This window comes from Limulus polyphemus, unplaced genomic scaffold (genome assembly GCF_000517525.1).
Source record: "Limulus polyphemus unplaced genomic scaffold, Limulus_polyphemus-2.1.2 Scaffold988, whole genome shotgun sequence".
Lineage (NCBI taxonomy): Eukaryota > Metazoa > Arthropoda > Merostomata > Xiphosura > Limulidae > Limulus > Limulus polyphemus.
In genome coordinates, this window is record NW_013666598.1 from 261668 (window position 1) to 280652 (window position 18985).

The window sequence follows — 18985 nt, forward strand, 5'->3', positions numbered from 1 at the left end:
AAGGTTTAAGTACGTACCTATAGTACGAATTAGTACGTACGTAGTTAGGTAAGTAACTACTACCTACTATATATATATATATATATATATAGTGATGATTCCATTCTTGTTAGACACATATACACTAGGTTCTAGAAGGCAAAATACAAATAGCAAAACTCCTATATCATTGTGAAGCACCTTAAGACATCATAAAAGGAATAAGCAACATCGATAGCTAGTTAAATATGCATTAAACACTTCTATGCAACATTTAAGTTCAAAATAATGTCTTCCTGCACGCAATAGATGTTCCCGTCCTTTAAGCGGGTCGATCTATGAGTGATCAGTTTACTTTCGTTTACATACCTTAAGAGACATAATATTTGGTTAGATCTTATAGACGTGATTAACTTCAGTCGTGAATTGACATAAAAGTATTTTGCACATCTTGTGTACTTGTACAAAACATTTGCTTCACTAGAAATCACACTGAGAGCTTTCAGTTACTCTTTAGGTGTTGTTTTGCTTCACTAGAAATCACACTGAGAGCTTTCAGTTACTCTTTAGGTGTTGTTTTGCTTCACTAGAAATCACACTGAGAGCTTTCAGTTACTCTTTAGGTGTTGTTTTGCTTTCCTATGAAAGTAAGGACTTCAATTACTTATGCTTTATAACTCAAAATATGTTAGTATAATTCAGTTATTTTGTACGTTTATATCCATCTCATTTGTACTTACTTAAAGTCACAGTTAAGACTTTTTTTTCGGTACCCCCTCCCCCATCCTTCAGTACTTGACGCGACCTTTTCTCAAGTTCTTGACGCTTATACATTTCATGGACAGTAATGCCAAACGTGTAAGGTAGTGTCTCAGCACATTTCCCATAAGGCCTAAAATTACTTTTCCCAGCCTTGCGCTTGTCCCATTAATTGGGATGTACCAGTTGGATAACATTTACTAAATATAATCGAATATTCGATGAAAGCCCCTATTCTGCACAATAAAATAACAAATAAACAAAAACTGGGGTCATCAAACCATAACAGCGTTAAACTGTTGAAGGATTTCTCTGTTAGTTAATTTTGAAAATCTTGAAGTCTCTTCGATCAATTTTATCATTTTTCTCAATTTCAATGTATGTTCTTAAAATGATAATGTAGGCAATATTGATATTGTTTCAGCTGTGTCTTAGAGGAAATGAATGACATATGTAAATATATGTTTTGTGCCAGTTGTTAATTGACGTCAACAGTCTCCTGATCATTTAATACAAACACAAGTGCCTGACTACAATAGAAATTCTTCTCCAGATTGATTTTTCCAAATACGGAAATAGCGTTGACTTGCAACCCTACTAATGGCATCAGGGCCTTAATGATATTTTTCACAAGTTAAGAATTTATAACTTAAAAATAAGAAAAATTTTCTGGAATGATGAACAATTTCTTTTGAGTTTAAAGATCGAACCTAACCAATTACACAAAAACGTATTTTATCGAATTGTCTATTTAAGGAATTGTCTATTTCATATTTCAAAGGAAATATTTATTACACGATGTTGTAAATTCTAAAAATAAATATTCGATGATAATATAAGTTATTTCCTTTTAATGTCTGTTATCTTTTTGTCAGCAGAGAGCAGAAAGAAAAGTATTTGATGCTACAAAAAAAAACAACCAAAACAGTAACACTCTGGTAATGCTTTCAACAACTTTCAAAGTCATTTCGAAGTTGTTGACCTATTTGCGGAAACAGCTAAGCCCTTCGCACCATTTCTATTCCTTTACTTCTTTTCTTGTATGAAGTTTAAATTATAGTACATCTTTTTCCTCTTAACTCTTTCGTGGAAATGAGATTTGAAATTTATAGGATCTTTAGACTCCTTCTCCCCTGAAATAACACTTGAGCTGTATAGTATTTTTATTGAAGCTTTTTACAAATGTTTCCTTTTAAACGAAAAAGTTATGTCTTTCTCGTTTTCAGAACACGGGAACAGAATGATTTGTGCTACTTCGTGTTAATAAAAATATGTGTCTCGAGTTTGAAATGATTTGTGATTGTCATTTTGGCCTTTTCTAAATATTATTTTGTTATTATTAATTTATTTCATTAAATAAAATTTGGAATTAAAATACATTTATTTTAATTTTCAGACGTGCGTAAAGACTGAAATAGAAACGAAAGAAAATGTTTTTGTAAATCAACAAAACAAGATATAATTATATTTTCAGTTTTACAGCATGAATCTAAAAATACAATACTTTATAAGACTGAAACTGATTGATTTAATGTCAGTAAATTGCTTGAATAAGGTTTGATGTTTTTGTTATTAGCACAACATTGTTTAGGTATTAGTTTATATGATTTGCATTCGTATAATTCATATGCATCGTTTGAGCACTTTATTTTAAACTGACTAATTATTATTTTTATCTAAATCTGATCTTAAAGACTCTGATCTTTGCTAGTTTTAGAAGTGTTACGTATTAGAATTTCGAATAGTTCGAAGCCGAGTTAACTGATAATTTAAATTTAGTAGTTAAATTGTACTTAGGATTTGGTATTCAAATATATGCCGATATATTAGTCAATTTATGATATTTGCCAACAAGATTGATACACACCGTTATCGTTTTTAACACAAATACGTTTTAATATACACACAACAATACAATTTACAGCAACAATTGTTACAAATAGTTATTACAAACAAAGATTTATAAACAAAAGTTTCACAAACTTATAAACAATATAAAATCTTCTTTCTAGTTTGGAACTCTCTTGATATATTATCGAGGGTTTACAATGAGCGAATTAATTATGAGTTCCTTGGCCACACACGCTAGGTTTTCTGCTGTTGAGGTGAGGGAATGTTTTCGTAAAAATACTAATGTCCGACGAGAAACCACTGAAGTTAAATAATTTGTAATGTTCGAACTTTGTAAAGGTTCCTGGTCAAATATCTGAAGTTTTACGATTGGTAAGCATTATAACAATCACAGTTATAGCTTTCGAAGTTTATAACACACTGACTATAGCGAACTAATAATAGACACTCTCCCTTGGCACGTCGAGTTGGTTAAATGTATAGCCGTGGGAAAATTTTCTAGAAAATTCAGTCCTACGTAAGAATACTGAGCTACATTTAAACGTTTAAGTATATACATATATTGTTGCTTCTTACTCTCGAGAATTTTCTAGAACTTTGGAGAATAGGCGGGAGTTTTGCAATACATATTTAACACTATAAGCTATGTATGTTTCTAAATATAAACTCAATCCAAACAAACGTTGACATTAAAATAAATATATAACAACAAATTCGTTACAGGAGTTAAAGTTTAATCGTTTAAATGATTAGAAACTTTCCAAATGGTAAAATCTTAAGTCAGTTATAAATTTGGATCAAATAAAATTAGTGGAATATTTGTATAATTTTTATGAATTACTTTGAACCTCCCCCAAATGCATCCGTAAACGAACTCAAAATAGTATCAGAGTTATGACGTCATTTTTATAATATTTTGGTATGTTTTATGAAAACAGGGAGAAAATTCAATGTTGAAACATATCAACAAAAAGAAAAAAATCTGAAAGTGTTCTAAATATGCAATTGTTTATCTCTTATGGAAGAAAGATAATTTACAAGAATAAAAACGATAATCTGTGGCTAATGTTCTTGACTCAGTAATAACGTTGTAGTTTAACCTCTGAGGTACTAAGATGATAACAGGTTGACAAATCGGTTCAAAGAGGACTATAGTGAATTTTCCTCTCGACTAAACAGCTTCAACATTTAAATGGAGAGGCATTATAAGATTGGAGAATTTAGGGAACAGTTGTGTTTTTCGTTTGTGATTTCATCGCCTACACTTTAACATTGACAATCAAAATAAAACTAATTTCTCTCAATTCTCTCTTCTTTAACAAATAATTGTTGGTTAAACTGAGTTATATGTTGCTCTATGCTGAGAAAGTTAACAGTAAAGGAGTTTTATCAAAATAGTATTTCCATTTATACAGTTTTATTTCAAACCTACGTCACATAATTACTTTAATATTATTGGTTAAACCATAGTAAGTTTGTAATTACCTATTTTTGCATTTTGATTTATAAATCAAATTTAAATATTCTTCGGTAAAATGTGTTACTGTTTCGATTTATTTATTTTTTTCGACTGAAAAACTGCGTTCATTACTTACTGTAATACAGGTGCTTTGTTTGAAACACTTAACACTGGACATTGCATCGTCACTTAATCACAGATGGACGTTCGTGACCTACCCTAGCCATTTCCCAGTTATTTATTTATTATTAATTTAGAACGTCTCTATATTCAACTTGAAATGTGAATAAAAAATTCAAAAATTAAAAGATGCTAAAACTTAAAATATAAAATGTGCAAAGGTATTGAAATTTTTTAATGTATAATAAAAAACAGGTTTTAGCTATAGAAAGTTAAATCTAACACATTCTCAAAACATAAATCAGTTTTTGATTTAAACTGACAATGTGACTTGGGAGGTGAGTTTTGTTTGTAGATTTTTGCAGGAGAATTGTTAATGATTTGTAAAAGTCAGATTTAATTGTTTGTTTATGAAATTCATTACTAACTTTTCGAAAGGGCTTTTGTCGTTACATCGTTGGTGCAATTTACTTATGATTTGAAAAACTTCAGATTATTTTGGATTGTACTTATCTTTATTGTATTCCTAGTTTTACTTATTCTTGCGTCACAACGGGTCGACAGTGTGCTGATTAGCTGGTTTGGTACGAAGAAGAAGAAACACGGTTTGGTGAATGACCTGATAACGAAACGAGGAGCACCTCCGACCATCATTGAATGGATGATTTTAGCTTGGGTCGCAGGTTAGTTTTATAAAATTTTAAAGTATGACTGTCTTAAGATACTGAACGCGGGGAATCGAGTTTATGTAAGGTCATAAACGAAACTTTCTAAAATTATTATAGTAAAACATACATACTAAACATGGGTATATTTACTAATTGTTTTAAGCATTGATAATTAGCCCAAAATCATACTTTCGAACCGTTTTATCTATTTTGTTACTTGTTGGGGGAAAGTAACTCATCTGATAATTGAGAGGGCGTTAGATAATTATTTTTCTCGACGATATCCTACTTTCATAAGTCTTTCTTCTACATTTCTAAAGATTTGTATAAAAATCACATAAACTTCGGATGGTATTTTCTTCGTTCCCCATAATTAGGACATATAAATTTCGAATGGTATTTTCTTCGTTCCCCATAATTAGGACATATAAACTTCGGATGGTATTTTCTTCGTTCCCCATAATTAGGATTCAAAATTATGAGGAATGTGGTGAAAAATCTACAGTTTATTTTATCACAACTTTTAGGCCTATTGGTTTGTAATTCTTCACTAGCTTTCGGCACTTAAACCGTAAATGTTCTAAAAATTGTTTTGCATAATGTTCTTGTGTAACTATTCATCTTGGACCGACCTAATCTTTAAAAGTAGCGAAAATTATATACAAAATTTATATTGAAACATTTTCTTAAGTTATAAGTTATTTAAAGCCAGTTACCAGAAAAATTATGATAATTGGTGATTAAATAAGGTGATTTTTTATCAATTCGGGATGTTATAGAGTATATATATAACGTTTCAGTTTATTGACCACAAACAAACAAACCAGATATAATCTTATGTTCAGATTTTGAGTAACCAAATTATTCTAACAATCTGTTCTAGTTGAAATTATATATATATATATTTGGAGTTCAAATCTGATTTATGATAAGTAAGAAAATGTTATAATAAATGTCAGGCAAAGTGCATTAGGTAATGAAACATTCTTTATTTCAGGGTTAATCTGGAGCGAGATCAAACAACTATGGGAATCAGGACTTATAGAATATATCAGTGACATGTGGAATATAATTGATTTTATTACCAACTCCCTTTACGTGGCCACCGTGGCGCTTCGAGCGGTTGCCTACTTTCAGGTAGAGGAGTAAAGCGACACCTTATTTACATAATCAGTTGTCTAAGATATTTTGTTAAACTATAAAACATTTATGTTTGTACTGATAATTCTACATTGAACTTTTTTATTTTGTTTATCTGTTTGTTTTAGCGCAAAGCTGCTCAGTGATCTCTTTCTTCATGATGCGTTCTGTCCGCTACGGAGATTGAATTTCGAATTCTAGCGTTATAAGCCGTTAAGCGCTGAGCCATCGGGAAACTTTCTTTTTATTTTTGTGCATTTAGAATCGCATAATCGATAATAATGTTTTGTTTTGTTTTCAGTCAAGTTTTAATGCTGATGATGTACAGTTATATTAGTTGTCTGCCGATGAATATACAATGAAAATAATAACTTTCGTATGTCGATGGGACGTTAAATGTCAGTGCTTTCAAGAAGAGAGAGAAATAACATTTCAAGTACTTCGTCGGACTGACAAAATTATATTGATAAAAATATTGACCAATCAATTAACCTATTCTTCATGCAAGTCTTACAATGAAATTATTGATATTTACGATGAACAGGTATAGATATGATATTTCTTTTTCTGTCTTTTCAGGTACAGAAAGAGATAGTACTAAATACTGGCACTGCTTATCTTCCCCGAGAACACTGGGATGCCTGGGACCCTATCCTTATAGCCGAGGGACTTTTCGCGGCAGCCAATATTTTTAGGTAGGTAGACGAGAAAATTGTATGGATACTCAGTTCTCAAAGTTGTCAGCAGCGTATTGATATATGCTTATATGAGCTAAGTGCCTTGTTCAAGAACTCCACTTAACCTACTTGAACAGCTGCACAAAGACACCCTATTCATGTGTCAGCAGCACATCACTGCAGAGTTACCCATGATCTCTGGATAATTTATACGTGTATGTGTGTTCGTGATCATTAAGCGGAGGAGATAAAAGAAAATTATATCTGCAAATAGGCATTTTCCTGATTAGATTATAGAGTATAAAGAAGGGTAATGAGAAGTTTGTTAGGTTATGGAATTTGCTTATAACTATAAATAGACTCTAATTTTTGTTTCTATGTACCGTGTTATAGATGTATTATCATCACCATGTTTTAACTATGATTTCAACTATGTGTAAAAATGGGAAAAATGTAGCTTACGAAATTCAGTTATAGTTTTAAGGCACTTAAGAGTGAAAGTAAAGAAGGGTGTATAACAATATGTAAAACACACCATTGCCGGTGAAGCATTTCGACCAATACTAGGGCTCATCAGTCTGGATACGACAGGTATAGTGGTGGTTGATACGATATTTATATTAAGATAAATTCTTCATCAGCTGCAGTTCTTATCTTAACACAAGCATAACAGTATGTACCATGCTTTTGTTTTTTAATAATAAGTTTCTTGGATGCTTTTTTTCTTTGTTTTTTCTGGATTATAAAAATAGAATTTCTTATTATTCTGGTGATCACAACAAACTACTTTTCATACCGATTTCAACCGATATTTCTTTCTGCAGTTCGCTGAAACTAGTATACATCTTCTCGGTAAATCCTCACCTTGGCCCCCTCCAGATATGTCTGGGCAGGATGGTTATTGACATCCTCAAGTTCTTCTTCGTCTACACGCTGGTATTATTTGCTTTTGCCTGTGGGATGAACCAGCTGCTATGGTATTACGCTGACTTGGAGAAGAAAACGTGCGAAGAAAGTCTGAGATCCCCCCACAACAAAACAGATACGGCAGCGTGTTTAACTTGGAGGAGATTTGCCAAGTATGTCTACCTGTCTATACGAGTCGTAAGCTTCTCATTTCCCTAAAACGATTTATTATTATCTGCCAGAATGATAGCTAGATAATAGAAGTATGAATTATCTTATCTGCCAGAATGATAGCTAGATAATAGAAGTATGAATTATATTATCTGCTAGAATGGTAGCTAGATAATAGAAGTATGAATTATCTTATCTGCCAGAATGATAGCTAGATAATAGAAGTATGAATTATCTTATCTGCCAGAATGATAGCTAGATGATAGCTAGATCATAGAAGTATGAATTATCTTATCTGCCAGATTGATAGCTAGATAATAGAAGTATGAATTATCTTATCTGCCAGAATGATAGCTAGATAATAGAAGTATGAATTATCTTATCTGCCAGAATGATAGCTAGATAATAGAAGTATGAATTATCTTATCTGCCAGAATGATAGCTAGATAATAGAAGTATGAATTATATTATCTGCTAGAATGGTAGCTAGATAATAGAAGTATGAATTATCTTATCTGCCAGAATGATAGCTAGATAATAGAAGTATGCATTGTCTACACTAGTTAGTGTTTCTGATCAACATCGTTAAAGAAAACATTATAGATCGAACTTCTTAACATAATTCACTCTTTTGGATCTTGATGAGAATATTGGCAAAAACATACGAGGGGAAAAAAATTAGTGTCGTGTTATTATTTGCAACAAAGAATTTTAAAAACTCAGCAAAACTACTGGAAGCACCTGATACAAAAATAAAATCCTACTGCGTAGTACCTGATGTTAAAATATTATCATACTGTGTACGTCCTGATACTATAATAGTAATCATACTGTGAAGTGCATGATACTATAATAGTAATTATACTGTGCAGTGCCTGATACTATAATAGTAATCATACTGTGAAGTGCATGATACTATAATAGTAATCATACTGTGAAGTGCCTGATACTATAATAGTAATTATACTGTGCAGTGCATGATACTATAATAGTAATCATACTGTGAAGTACTTGATACTAAAATGATATAATTATACTGTATAGTACCTGATACTAAAATAATAATCATATCGTGTACTACCGAATATTGAAATAGCAATCATACTTCAAGAGTTATAGGGCAATAACAGTAACATGTGATATTGCTCTAACAACTAAAATACAGATCTTAATTCAATAAGAAAGAATCAGAGAATTAAGTAATTAAAACTGAAGCTAGTATTACATATTTCTTAACCTGTCACTCCTTAGCCTTTATCTTGTTTTCATTACTTGATATTCTTGTTTGAATTGACTTACAATTTTCCTTGCTGTTTTAATGTTTATTATTGTTGCTTTTTTCTGCTTTTACTCTGATATTTTCACTGTATTGTAAGTTTATAGCAGATCTTCCTTCAGTGACAAACATGACTGGTATCACTGTTTTTGATAGCTTTGTTTTGAATAAATCTTAACTTATTGGCTAACATGACTAGTAACACTGATGCTGATATCTTTGTTTTGAACTAGACCTGACATGGCCTGTTGGTTAGGACGCTCGACACACAATCTGTGGGTCGCGGGTTTGAATCCCGTTGCGAAACATGCTCACATTTTTAGTTGTGGGGCATTATAATGTGACGATCAATTCCATTTTTCATTGGTAAAATAGCAGCCCAAAAGTTTGTGGTGAGTGATATTGACTAGCTGTCTTCCCTCTCATCTATCACTTTTTAATTAGGGACAGTTATCGCAGACAGCCCTCGAGTAGCTTTGCGCGAAATTTAACAAACAAACAAACAGAACGACTGAACTGGTTTGATTGTGTTCTAACCTAAGAATCCTTATCATCAAATTTCTAGAATGTCAAATGTTCTATTACTGATTTAAATCTGTTTAATTTTTAAAATAAATACTAGTAAAGTTAACTCTTAACTAACTTAATTCTGGGAGCTGTGTATGTGAATTTTCTATTGCCTGTTATCTGTTTTAGCTCACATCTGTACAAAGGGATATCCGCTCTATCTCCTGATCAGGGATCGAACTCCCTAATTCAAGCGCTATTATTCGCCAAGCTTACAGCTGAGCCACCGGGGGAGCAAATTTCCAAGGAGCTGATCATTAATTTTACATTTTGTCACTGGTAGTTTGATCTTTTACAGTAATTACATTTGTTTTAAATACTGTAGCACATTAAAAGGGGGGGGGGAAATCCTTCATAGAAGCACATACTTTACACAACAGCCTGTGGTTAATTAGTAGTCATTAACTGGCATCTTTTATTATTAACATAATTGCATGACAATGTATAAGTTCACTTTCCGGTGCTCTCCTTATATTCCGTTTTCATTACAGTGTGTTTGAATCATCACAGACGTTGTTTTGGGCAAGTTTTGGTTTGATTGACCTCGACAGCTTTGAACTTACCGGGATTAAAACCTATACCCGTTTCTGGGGGATGTTGATGTTTGGTACCTACTCTGTAATCAACATCGTTGTCCTCCTGAATCTTCTCATCGCCATGATGAACCATTCATATCAAATCATCTCGGTAAGTTATAGCGATCAAAAACTGTAAATATTGCTCATAATAAGTAATATTTCACGCTGATTTCAGGAGACACGTAACAATGTTCTTATGAAGATGGGTATGTCAGTTGACAATGTTCTTATGAAGATGGGTATGTCAGTTAACAATGTTCTTATAAAGATGGGTATGCCAGTTGACAATGTTCTTATGAAGATGGGTATGTCAGTTGACAATGTTCTTATTAAAACACGAATATCAACTTAAATCGTTAAAACAGGTATATTAGTTGAAAACATTCTTAATACGATAAGTATATCAGTTAACAATATTGTTATTGAAAGTTTATGATAGTTGATAATATGCTTATCAAGACAGGTACATTGGTTGATACATCAAGTCATAAACACACGAATGTCAGTTGATACATAGTATTATCGTCTCAAGTCATAATCTGAACGCGTTTACAGAATACTAGTTGTTGTTTTTTTTTCACTTTTCGTCCTATAAGTTTGTTCGCTTCTCTAGATTATATGACGCATGATCAGCTTAAACGGCAACGTTACATACAAATTATATTATAACAATGCTTTGGGTTTTTGTATCCCAGCCTATCCCGCTTTGATTATAGAACGAAATACTTCGTCAGCAGTGCAGTGCGGCAGTCAAAATAAGGTTTGGAGTTATTTGTGCACGTATTTTCTGACCGAACCTGCTAAAATTTGGGTTTGGGAACATCGGTAGTCTAGCCTGATGTTTAATCACATTCTTGGTGGATGATCTCTTTGATTTAATTTACGATGATCAAATTCGATGATGTGGCTATCACGCGCGTTAATACTTATGCCACTGCTATTCTACACAGTTTAAAAGCATACCAACTTTAGAGTATATTACATGTTTTTCCCAATCTTAAAATGAAATCTATATAGACCCACAGTGGTACAAACGATTCTTTGTACACTACTTTACTAATATCGTTGCGCACTTTCAACATATGGGGTGAGATGTGGCAACTATCCTTTCTAATATTCCCAAAGATTAGCATACAGCTTACGATACATTTTAGTCTAAAACGTAATTTTGGCGTTTGTAAATCAAACATAATTATATACTCACGAAAACAGTGGTGCTTTAATTATATTATTAAACCAATTAAACAAAAACAGTGGTGATTTTATTATATTATTAAACCAATTAAATATAGTTATATACTCACAAAAACAGTGGTGATTTTATTATATTATTAAACCAATTAAATATAGTTATATACTTACGAAAACTAGTGGTGCTTTTATTATATTATTAAACCAATTAAATATAGTTATATACTCACAAAAACAGTGGTGATTTTATTATATTATTAAACCAATTAAATATAGTTATATACTTACGAAAACTGTGGTGCTTTTATTATATTATTAAACCAATCAAATACAGTCGTATACTCGTGAAAACAATGGAGCTTTCTATTTTGCTTCAAACAAGTCATTAGAATTGTAATATTACAAATACCTCTATTAAACTTATTATATATATCAAATGTTTATGGGTTTGAGTATAAATTATGGTTTAACCATGGGCCGTAATTAATCCTTCTAAACAGTCACAACGACAGACTAAATCAGTTTTCCAAAAGCTGTCACTAAGTTATACAGTCTGTTGATAAAGGTGCATAACTGAAACAATGATACAATAAAAACAAGGTTGTTTCTCTCCCTCACATACACATATTTAAAAGTCAAATAATTTGACCAGATTCTAAAGTACATAATTAGAATAGGCTAGGAAACGTAATAGTCGGCTAACTAAACTCTAAGTTTGTTGTCTTTCAGTTTAGTTTAACCTAGCTTATATTAATATTTGTAATCTGTAATTAATGAACTTCAAGGCTATATATACTTTAGTAGGCTTGTTGTCTGTTAGTTTAGTTTTGACAACAAGTTTCACTGTTTTTTTGTTTCATTATTAATTAATGAAGCTTATGTAAAATGTAAGAAATTTCCGATAGTAATATTCTTCTCATTTGATAACCTTTAACTGTATACAAGAAAACTGTGTAAAGGGGCATTGTATTAAAAGAAAGTCGCTTATTCAACAAAAGTGTCTAAAAAAAAATCCACCAGTAATTTATGAGCTTAGGTGCTGCCATCTGTTGACCAAATCACAAACATTAATGCACAATTTCTTATTGTTGTTTGATAAAGTTCGGGCGAATAAATTCGAAGTTTAACAAACGATAAGAAATGTTCCCTAACATATGTAATTTTTCATCACATTTTAAATAAAGTTTTATGAAAACGCAGTCGTGTGTACATGAAAGATTTGAACATAAAAATGAATGTGTTGCTGATAAGTAGAAAACATGGACTACCAATTCCAATGTGTCAGTCAGTGCTTATTTCAAGTGAAAATCTCCTGCTGCATTTCATCATTTTTTTACTATTTATCGAACTTTCTGACTTGTCCGAGTTTAAAGCTACATCAATTTTGTGTGTGTGTGACTTTAATATATATGTGTGTGTGTGTAAGTATATCTATATATATACTACAGAACGTATAACAAATCAATATTACACATCTAGAAGATTTACAGTGATTTTCTATTTTAACACTACAGTGATGCATACCTTGCCAATGTAGGTTCCAAATTCAAATCTTCAAAGGTTAAAAGTATCACTATGTGATCGAGGGCTAATTTTTTTTAAAGAAGGTGCCAGTATTTAAGAAAATTGTAATGCGTTTATTTAAAGTGAAAAGGTTTTCTTTTCTTTGGATAGCAATGGCATAAAATCATAAAAGCTGCTTAACAAAAACTACTGTTTTTTATAAGATTTCATTAAAAAGCGAATTCATAGTGTATCATGTAGTATAACACATAATATAAAATAAAAAGTATAAAAGTAGCACTCCATCTAGGAGCACTGCTAGTATTTTTAAAAATGCATGCAAAAATGAGTTTTTTGCAACATTGAACTATACACAAATGTATATTCTACGTTACGGGTACATCACTCCTGTCATTGAAGGTCTTATTAATAACCATGTTTTTATATTTTAGTATACTATAAAATTCCTTCTATTAGTTTCTACTGTCTTGATGACCAACAGTGTTATCTTGTTACATAATTTTCGTTTTACCAAAATAAAAATTTACAAAAACAACAAGAAATTTTATTGGATGAACAGGATAAATTTGAAATACCCGTAAAAGATGTGAATCGCAGTCATAAGCCTATACGTAAAAACGTATTATTAGGAGAAACATTGAATATTCAATTACACGCTAATTATTAAAATTTGTTAAAAAAAACAGAATCAAAACATTTTGATATCATACTTTTTATCTATATTTTCTTGAAAGGAGCATACTGATAAGGAATGGAAATTTGCACGAAGTAAATTATGGATGAGTTATTTTGAAGATGGCGCCACCGTTCCTCCTCCTTTCAATATCATACCCACTCCTAAAAGTTTTTATTATCTCCTTTGCTGGTTTGTCAGGAAGATCTGTGGGTATTCACGATCAGCGAAGAAACAAAATCTTAAAACGTACCGGGTAAGTCTTGGTTAGAATCTTTTCCGACCGTTGAAAACGAAACTTGTATTGAAAACCACTTTTTGTTACTTTTTTTAGGGGATGGTATATGCATTTAAGAAATTCTTTGAAAAGAAAATGGTTGTTTTCTATCAAAAATTACTTAATTCAACTATTATGTTAAACGATAATTAAATAGTACACTTTTACAACAGAAAAAAAAATACATATAATGCTAAACTTACCTTTTTCCGTTTAGAACCTGTTCATGACTATTTACAGTTTGCACATGAATTTCTCACAGTTTGTGAATTAATTCTTCACATTTTCTGTATAATTCCTCTCAATTTGTACATTAATTTTACAAAACTTGTCCACGAATTTTTTAAGAGCCTGTAAATAAACATTTGAAAGATAGCCAGATATTAATGCACAAGGCTATAAACTTCATAAAACTCCATCTACAGTCAGTTGTGTTGTACTAGTAAAGAAAAAACAAACAAACTTGCGTATATGGTATCTGAACAGGGGATGAAAAGTTTCGTTAGAAAGCTTCTGCTCATCTAATGTGATACTGTTTCACTGTACCTGAAATAAGATTTAGTATTAACATGCCTGACATAAGACCACAGTCAGACTAATAATAATTAATAACAAATAAGATTTAGTATTAACATTCCTGACATAAGAACACAGTCAGACTAATAATAATTAATAACAAATAAGATTTAGTATTAACATGCCTGACATAAGAACACAGTCAGACTAATAATAATTAACAACAAATAAGATTTAATATTAACATGCCTGACATAAGACCACAGTCAGACTAATAATAATTAATAACAAATAAGATTTAGTATTAACATGCCTGACATAAGAACACTGTCAGACTAATAACAATTAAAGCACGTTATCCTTTACTGGCCTAACTGGGATTTTTAGATAAGAAGAGCTTATATTCAATACTCATCAAGCGATGAGACTTTTCGCTCAACATCAGAGTTCTTCGTCCCCCAGTGGCTCAGCGGTAAGTATGCAGGCTTATGACACTTAAAATCAGGTTTCCATACCTGTGGTGGTCAGAGCACAAATAGCCCACTGTGTAGCTTGCGCTTCACGGCTACCAAACAACCAATCAGAGTTCATCAGGCCGTCTGGATTACAGCATCAAATGTCCTAGTTAGACCAGTAAAAAATGACGTGACTTAAATAGTTATCAGTTTATAGTGATGTAATATGACATGTATAATATCATTAAGTGTTAGATTTCACTAACTAAATGCACGCATAGTGTCTCTCGCTCTGTCCAGAACCTTTTCAATCGGTTCATTTCTAGGCTTCTCACATACTTCATACTGAGAATGATATTTTTCATTCCTTGATCGTGTTTCCTTCAAATAAAAATTGGTATAATATGTGCCTTAAATAGAACTGCTGTTTTCTCAATGTATTAGTGTACTGGTAAAGGTTTTTAACTTGCTTAGTTGCCTCACAGTGATGAAAATATCTTTAATTGAGGGGACGGTGGGAGAGAAGATTTTTGTATGTTCTTCTCTGTAGTGCACTTCGATAATTATGTAAATAATAATAATATTAAACTAGGTAAATCCAGATTTTGGTAGGTAGCTGATAAAACATAAACTCTTAATTAGGTATTATAAAACGATATTCAGCTTAGTTTTCCTTGGTTTTCTAGGATATTACTATTAAAAGCTGTTTGATTGTAACTCAGATAATTGTATTTTCAACCTGATACATGGTTTAAACGGTAATGTCAGAAACCTCAAGGTTTAGGCTATGACGTACCAAATTAGTACTGCTGATCAGAGTGAAGGCAACCAATCAGCAGCATTTGACGCCTACACGGCTACTCTTAACCGAATAGCAGGATTAACTATTACTTTGATAATCAACTCTCGCCGGAAAGTACCAGGCGTTTTCAGCGGCATATCGTGGGCTCGAACCTTGGATCTTCCGATTCACAACCTGAAATGATACCCACGTTTGTTCCAAGTAGCGCGTATTGAAAAAAATCAAACTCATGATTTATGTGATCAAGAGAAATATGCAATTAAATTCCTGATGAAAGGATGTAAATAATAATTTATTAATAAAATTGGTTAGTTTAAATTATTATTTCTTAAATTTGTCAACTATAATGACACTGCGATCGTGTGGCGATTGTAATACACTAGTCGTTACATAATATGATAAACTTTTTAATTAACAAAAATATATGTCTTTATTATTGGTTTAGAATGTCAAATGCTTTAATATCGTTTAGTGAGAACAAATATCCTTATTCGACGTTCTATGAATGCAGTTGAGTATCACATTGTGTGATGTCAACTGACGACGATAACAGTAATTTCAATCAAAATAAACATCTCAGGAACGTCTCAGTGGTTAATATGCCCGTATTGTTAATCCTAAAATCCATTGTTAACTTCTCTTGCCGCAAAACCTCGCATTGGGTCCTGTGATGCGCTATAAGAGTGACAGTCAAATCTCACCTTTCGACCAGGCAACAGTAGTTCAAGAGTTCAAAGTGGGTGCTGTTGACTAGCTGTCTTCCTACTATTCTATCAGTTCAAAATTAGGACTGGCCCTTTGCGTAACTTAACGCGAGAATTATTAAACAACCAATATAATGTAGCATAAGACTTTCTTATTGTGATTAACTAAAAGCGATGTTAGGCTTCGGTAGCTAAGTTTAGCTGATAACGTTAAATGCTTCACAGAGAACTTTACTTTTGAATCAGACTTTCACGAGGTGTCTCTGCTGCTAGCAACGATAGTTGTTTATTTGTATTTTTCAAGTAATTCTACTGCCAACACAAAAAATGCATATTTAACAAAAAACAAATGTTCGCTCCTTCATACTTACCATTACCTCAAAATTAAAAGTAGCCACATTTAGAATTATTGACATGTAAGATACGAGGCGATGACAGCTGTACTGGAGCTCTTAGCACGTGTAGGTCACGATCGAAACTTCTACTTGTTGGAAAGGTTTCAAAATTTTCCACTTAGGGTGGCGAAAACACTAAGATATATTAAAACAAAATAACAAATCAACAGGAAATTACAGTATAATGTTGTTTCGCTGTATTACCAGAGTGAAGGCGATTTAAGCTCTTCAACTGCTAAGTTAATGAGAACATTTAATGTTGATAAAAAACAAGATATATCATATTCTATGACCATTATGTTATGTCACCAATGTAGCTAATGATTAATTACATAATGTATTTTCTCCCCTACTAATTTATCAAACATGTTTTTTTTTTTACCTTAACACAACTTGGACAGGTTATTAATTAAAATAACTGTCAATTTTATTGATTCTTTGTTGATTTTTAATCACATCTTCCAAGAAGTATATTGGAAAAACGGTGATGTTCTGTTCTGGAATTAATTGATTTTTTTTATAAAGTTTAAAACAAGCAGGAAAATTTTAGAAACTAATATATCATTTAGTTTGAAAAATGTATAATTGAGAGTTCAATAAATACATTTCTTAAATGGCGTCAGCCAACACGATATTTATAGATTTGTTCACGACGTTGTTGTAATAGACATGGGTTCATGAGGCATATGATAGAGATAGAAATAGACAAGTTCCAGTTCAAAGTTCGTTGTTTCAGTAGAATGTTTCATTTTTTTGTTTTATATCTATTTGAATTAGAAACAAGCCAAAAAAGCAAGTGAGCGAAATCTCCGTTATCAAGTAAGTATCTGAATTTTTTGTAACTATTTTTGAGATCAAAATCGTCAATACAAATATAAAATGATTAATTAAAGTTTATACAAAGCACCGTAACGTTAATATTCTAATATCATAGTACAAAAACATTAATTCCAAAAACTATTAATTTTAACTTATCTTAACAATGCGCCCTTGAACTAATTATATTCAACAAAACTAAGACCTGTTGTCTATAGTTTCTCGTATTGCAGTACTTGTGTAAGCAATGAATATGGGCATTTATTAGGCAATGTAAAATTGGTTATAGTCTAATATGGGAAATGGCATTTAAGAAATTACTTGGCAAGCTACTAACACATTTAAAACTGTATTTTTTATTTTAACGTTAGATATTGTTGCTGTATTATCTCAAGCTTATCAAATATTAAATTTCTAAGAAACCCGAAACTAGTGTAATTTTGTGCTTCTGCTTTTAGTTTTCTTACACGAATTGATTATTTGGAAACGTGTACACCAGCTAAAATGCAGTACTAATATTACATATAATGAGAAGTTGCCCATATGACGAAACTTCGACGCTTAATCATTTGAAGTCCCCTGGTGTTTAAGCGGTAACTTTAAAGACTTACAATGCTAAAACTGGGATTCGATTCCCCATGGTGAACAGGCCATCATGTAGCTTTGTACTAAGAAAACAACATCATAACCATTCTTATCGGAATTCAATATACTTATGTCATCTCTTACATAAAAGCATGTCAAACTTCAGTTATTTTTGAAAGGCACGCTATAGTCATTGCTTTTATTTGTTTATCTGTTTGTTATTAAACCCAAAGCTACACAATGGACTAGCTGTGCTGTGCCTACCGTGTGTATCGAAACCCGATTTTAAGAGATGTTGTAATTAAATGATATGATACACAATTGTGATAGTTATCAGGAATTTGAAGATTGACTGAGAGAATTTATTAAACTTTTAAGTTATTGTAATATCACTCAAAAATTCCTAAACAATAAAACACAATGATCTAGAAAAAACGTAATTTTTGTAATATATTTTTTAGCGGTTTTGATGCTTTTCAGTCTTTCAGAGTAAAAACATGAAACATAAGAACCCGAACAACACAAGAAAAACTAATCTGTATACCTCAGCAATAAAACAGTTTCCTTTGAAGAAATCTACTTTGGCGCCTTTTTGTTTAGCATGCAGTACATTTTAAGTGTTAGTGACTCAGTGTTGTAATAAATTTCTTATTGAAAAAAGATATCATATCTCTTTTCACTAACTTTTTATTGTTACAGGACCAAAGGGAATATATATAAGAAAGGTTTAATTAGACTATCAACGCCGTCTTTTATACATTTATTAAAATGTTGTCAGGCGTATAAAGTACTAATTAAAGGACTTTCTGAAACATGACTCATAAATTGAATTTCACTCTTAAATGTACTGTTTCCTCTATAAAAAAACTCTGCAAATATTGCATTCGAAAATATAT

General features: G+C 31.6%; 1 protein-coding gene across 1 annotated transcript in view; it reads left to right on the forward strand.

Annotated features, from left to right (window-relative positions):
* LOC106461569 (transient receptor potential-gamma protein-like) overlaps nucleotides 1-18985 on the forward strand; it is a 61131-nt gene that overhangs the window by 34919 nt on the left and 7227 nt on the right. Inside the window, exons 7-13 of the mRNA XM_013921406.2 lie at nucleotides 4699-4851; nucleotides 5834-5973; nucleotides 6556-6671; nucleotides 7478-7732; nucleotides 10065-10260; nucleotides 13601-13795; nucleotides 17466-17507. Coding sequence (XP_013776860.1) covers nucleotides 4699-4851; nucleotides 5834-5973; nucleotides 6556-6671; nucleotides 7478-7732; nucleotides 10065-10260; nucleotides 13601-13795; nucleotides 17466-17507 — 1097 coding nt within the window. The remainder of the gene's footprint in view (nucleotides 1-4698; nucleotides 4852-5833; nucleotides 5974-6555; nucleotides 6672-7477; nucleotides 7733-10064; nucleotides 10261-13600; nucleotides 13796-17465; nucleotides 17508-18985) is intronic.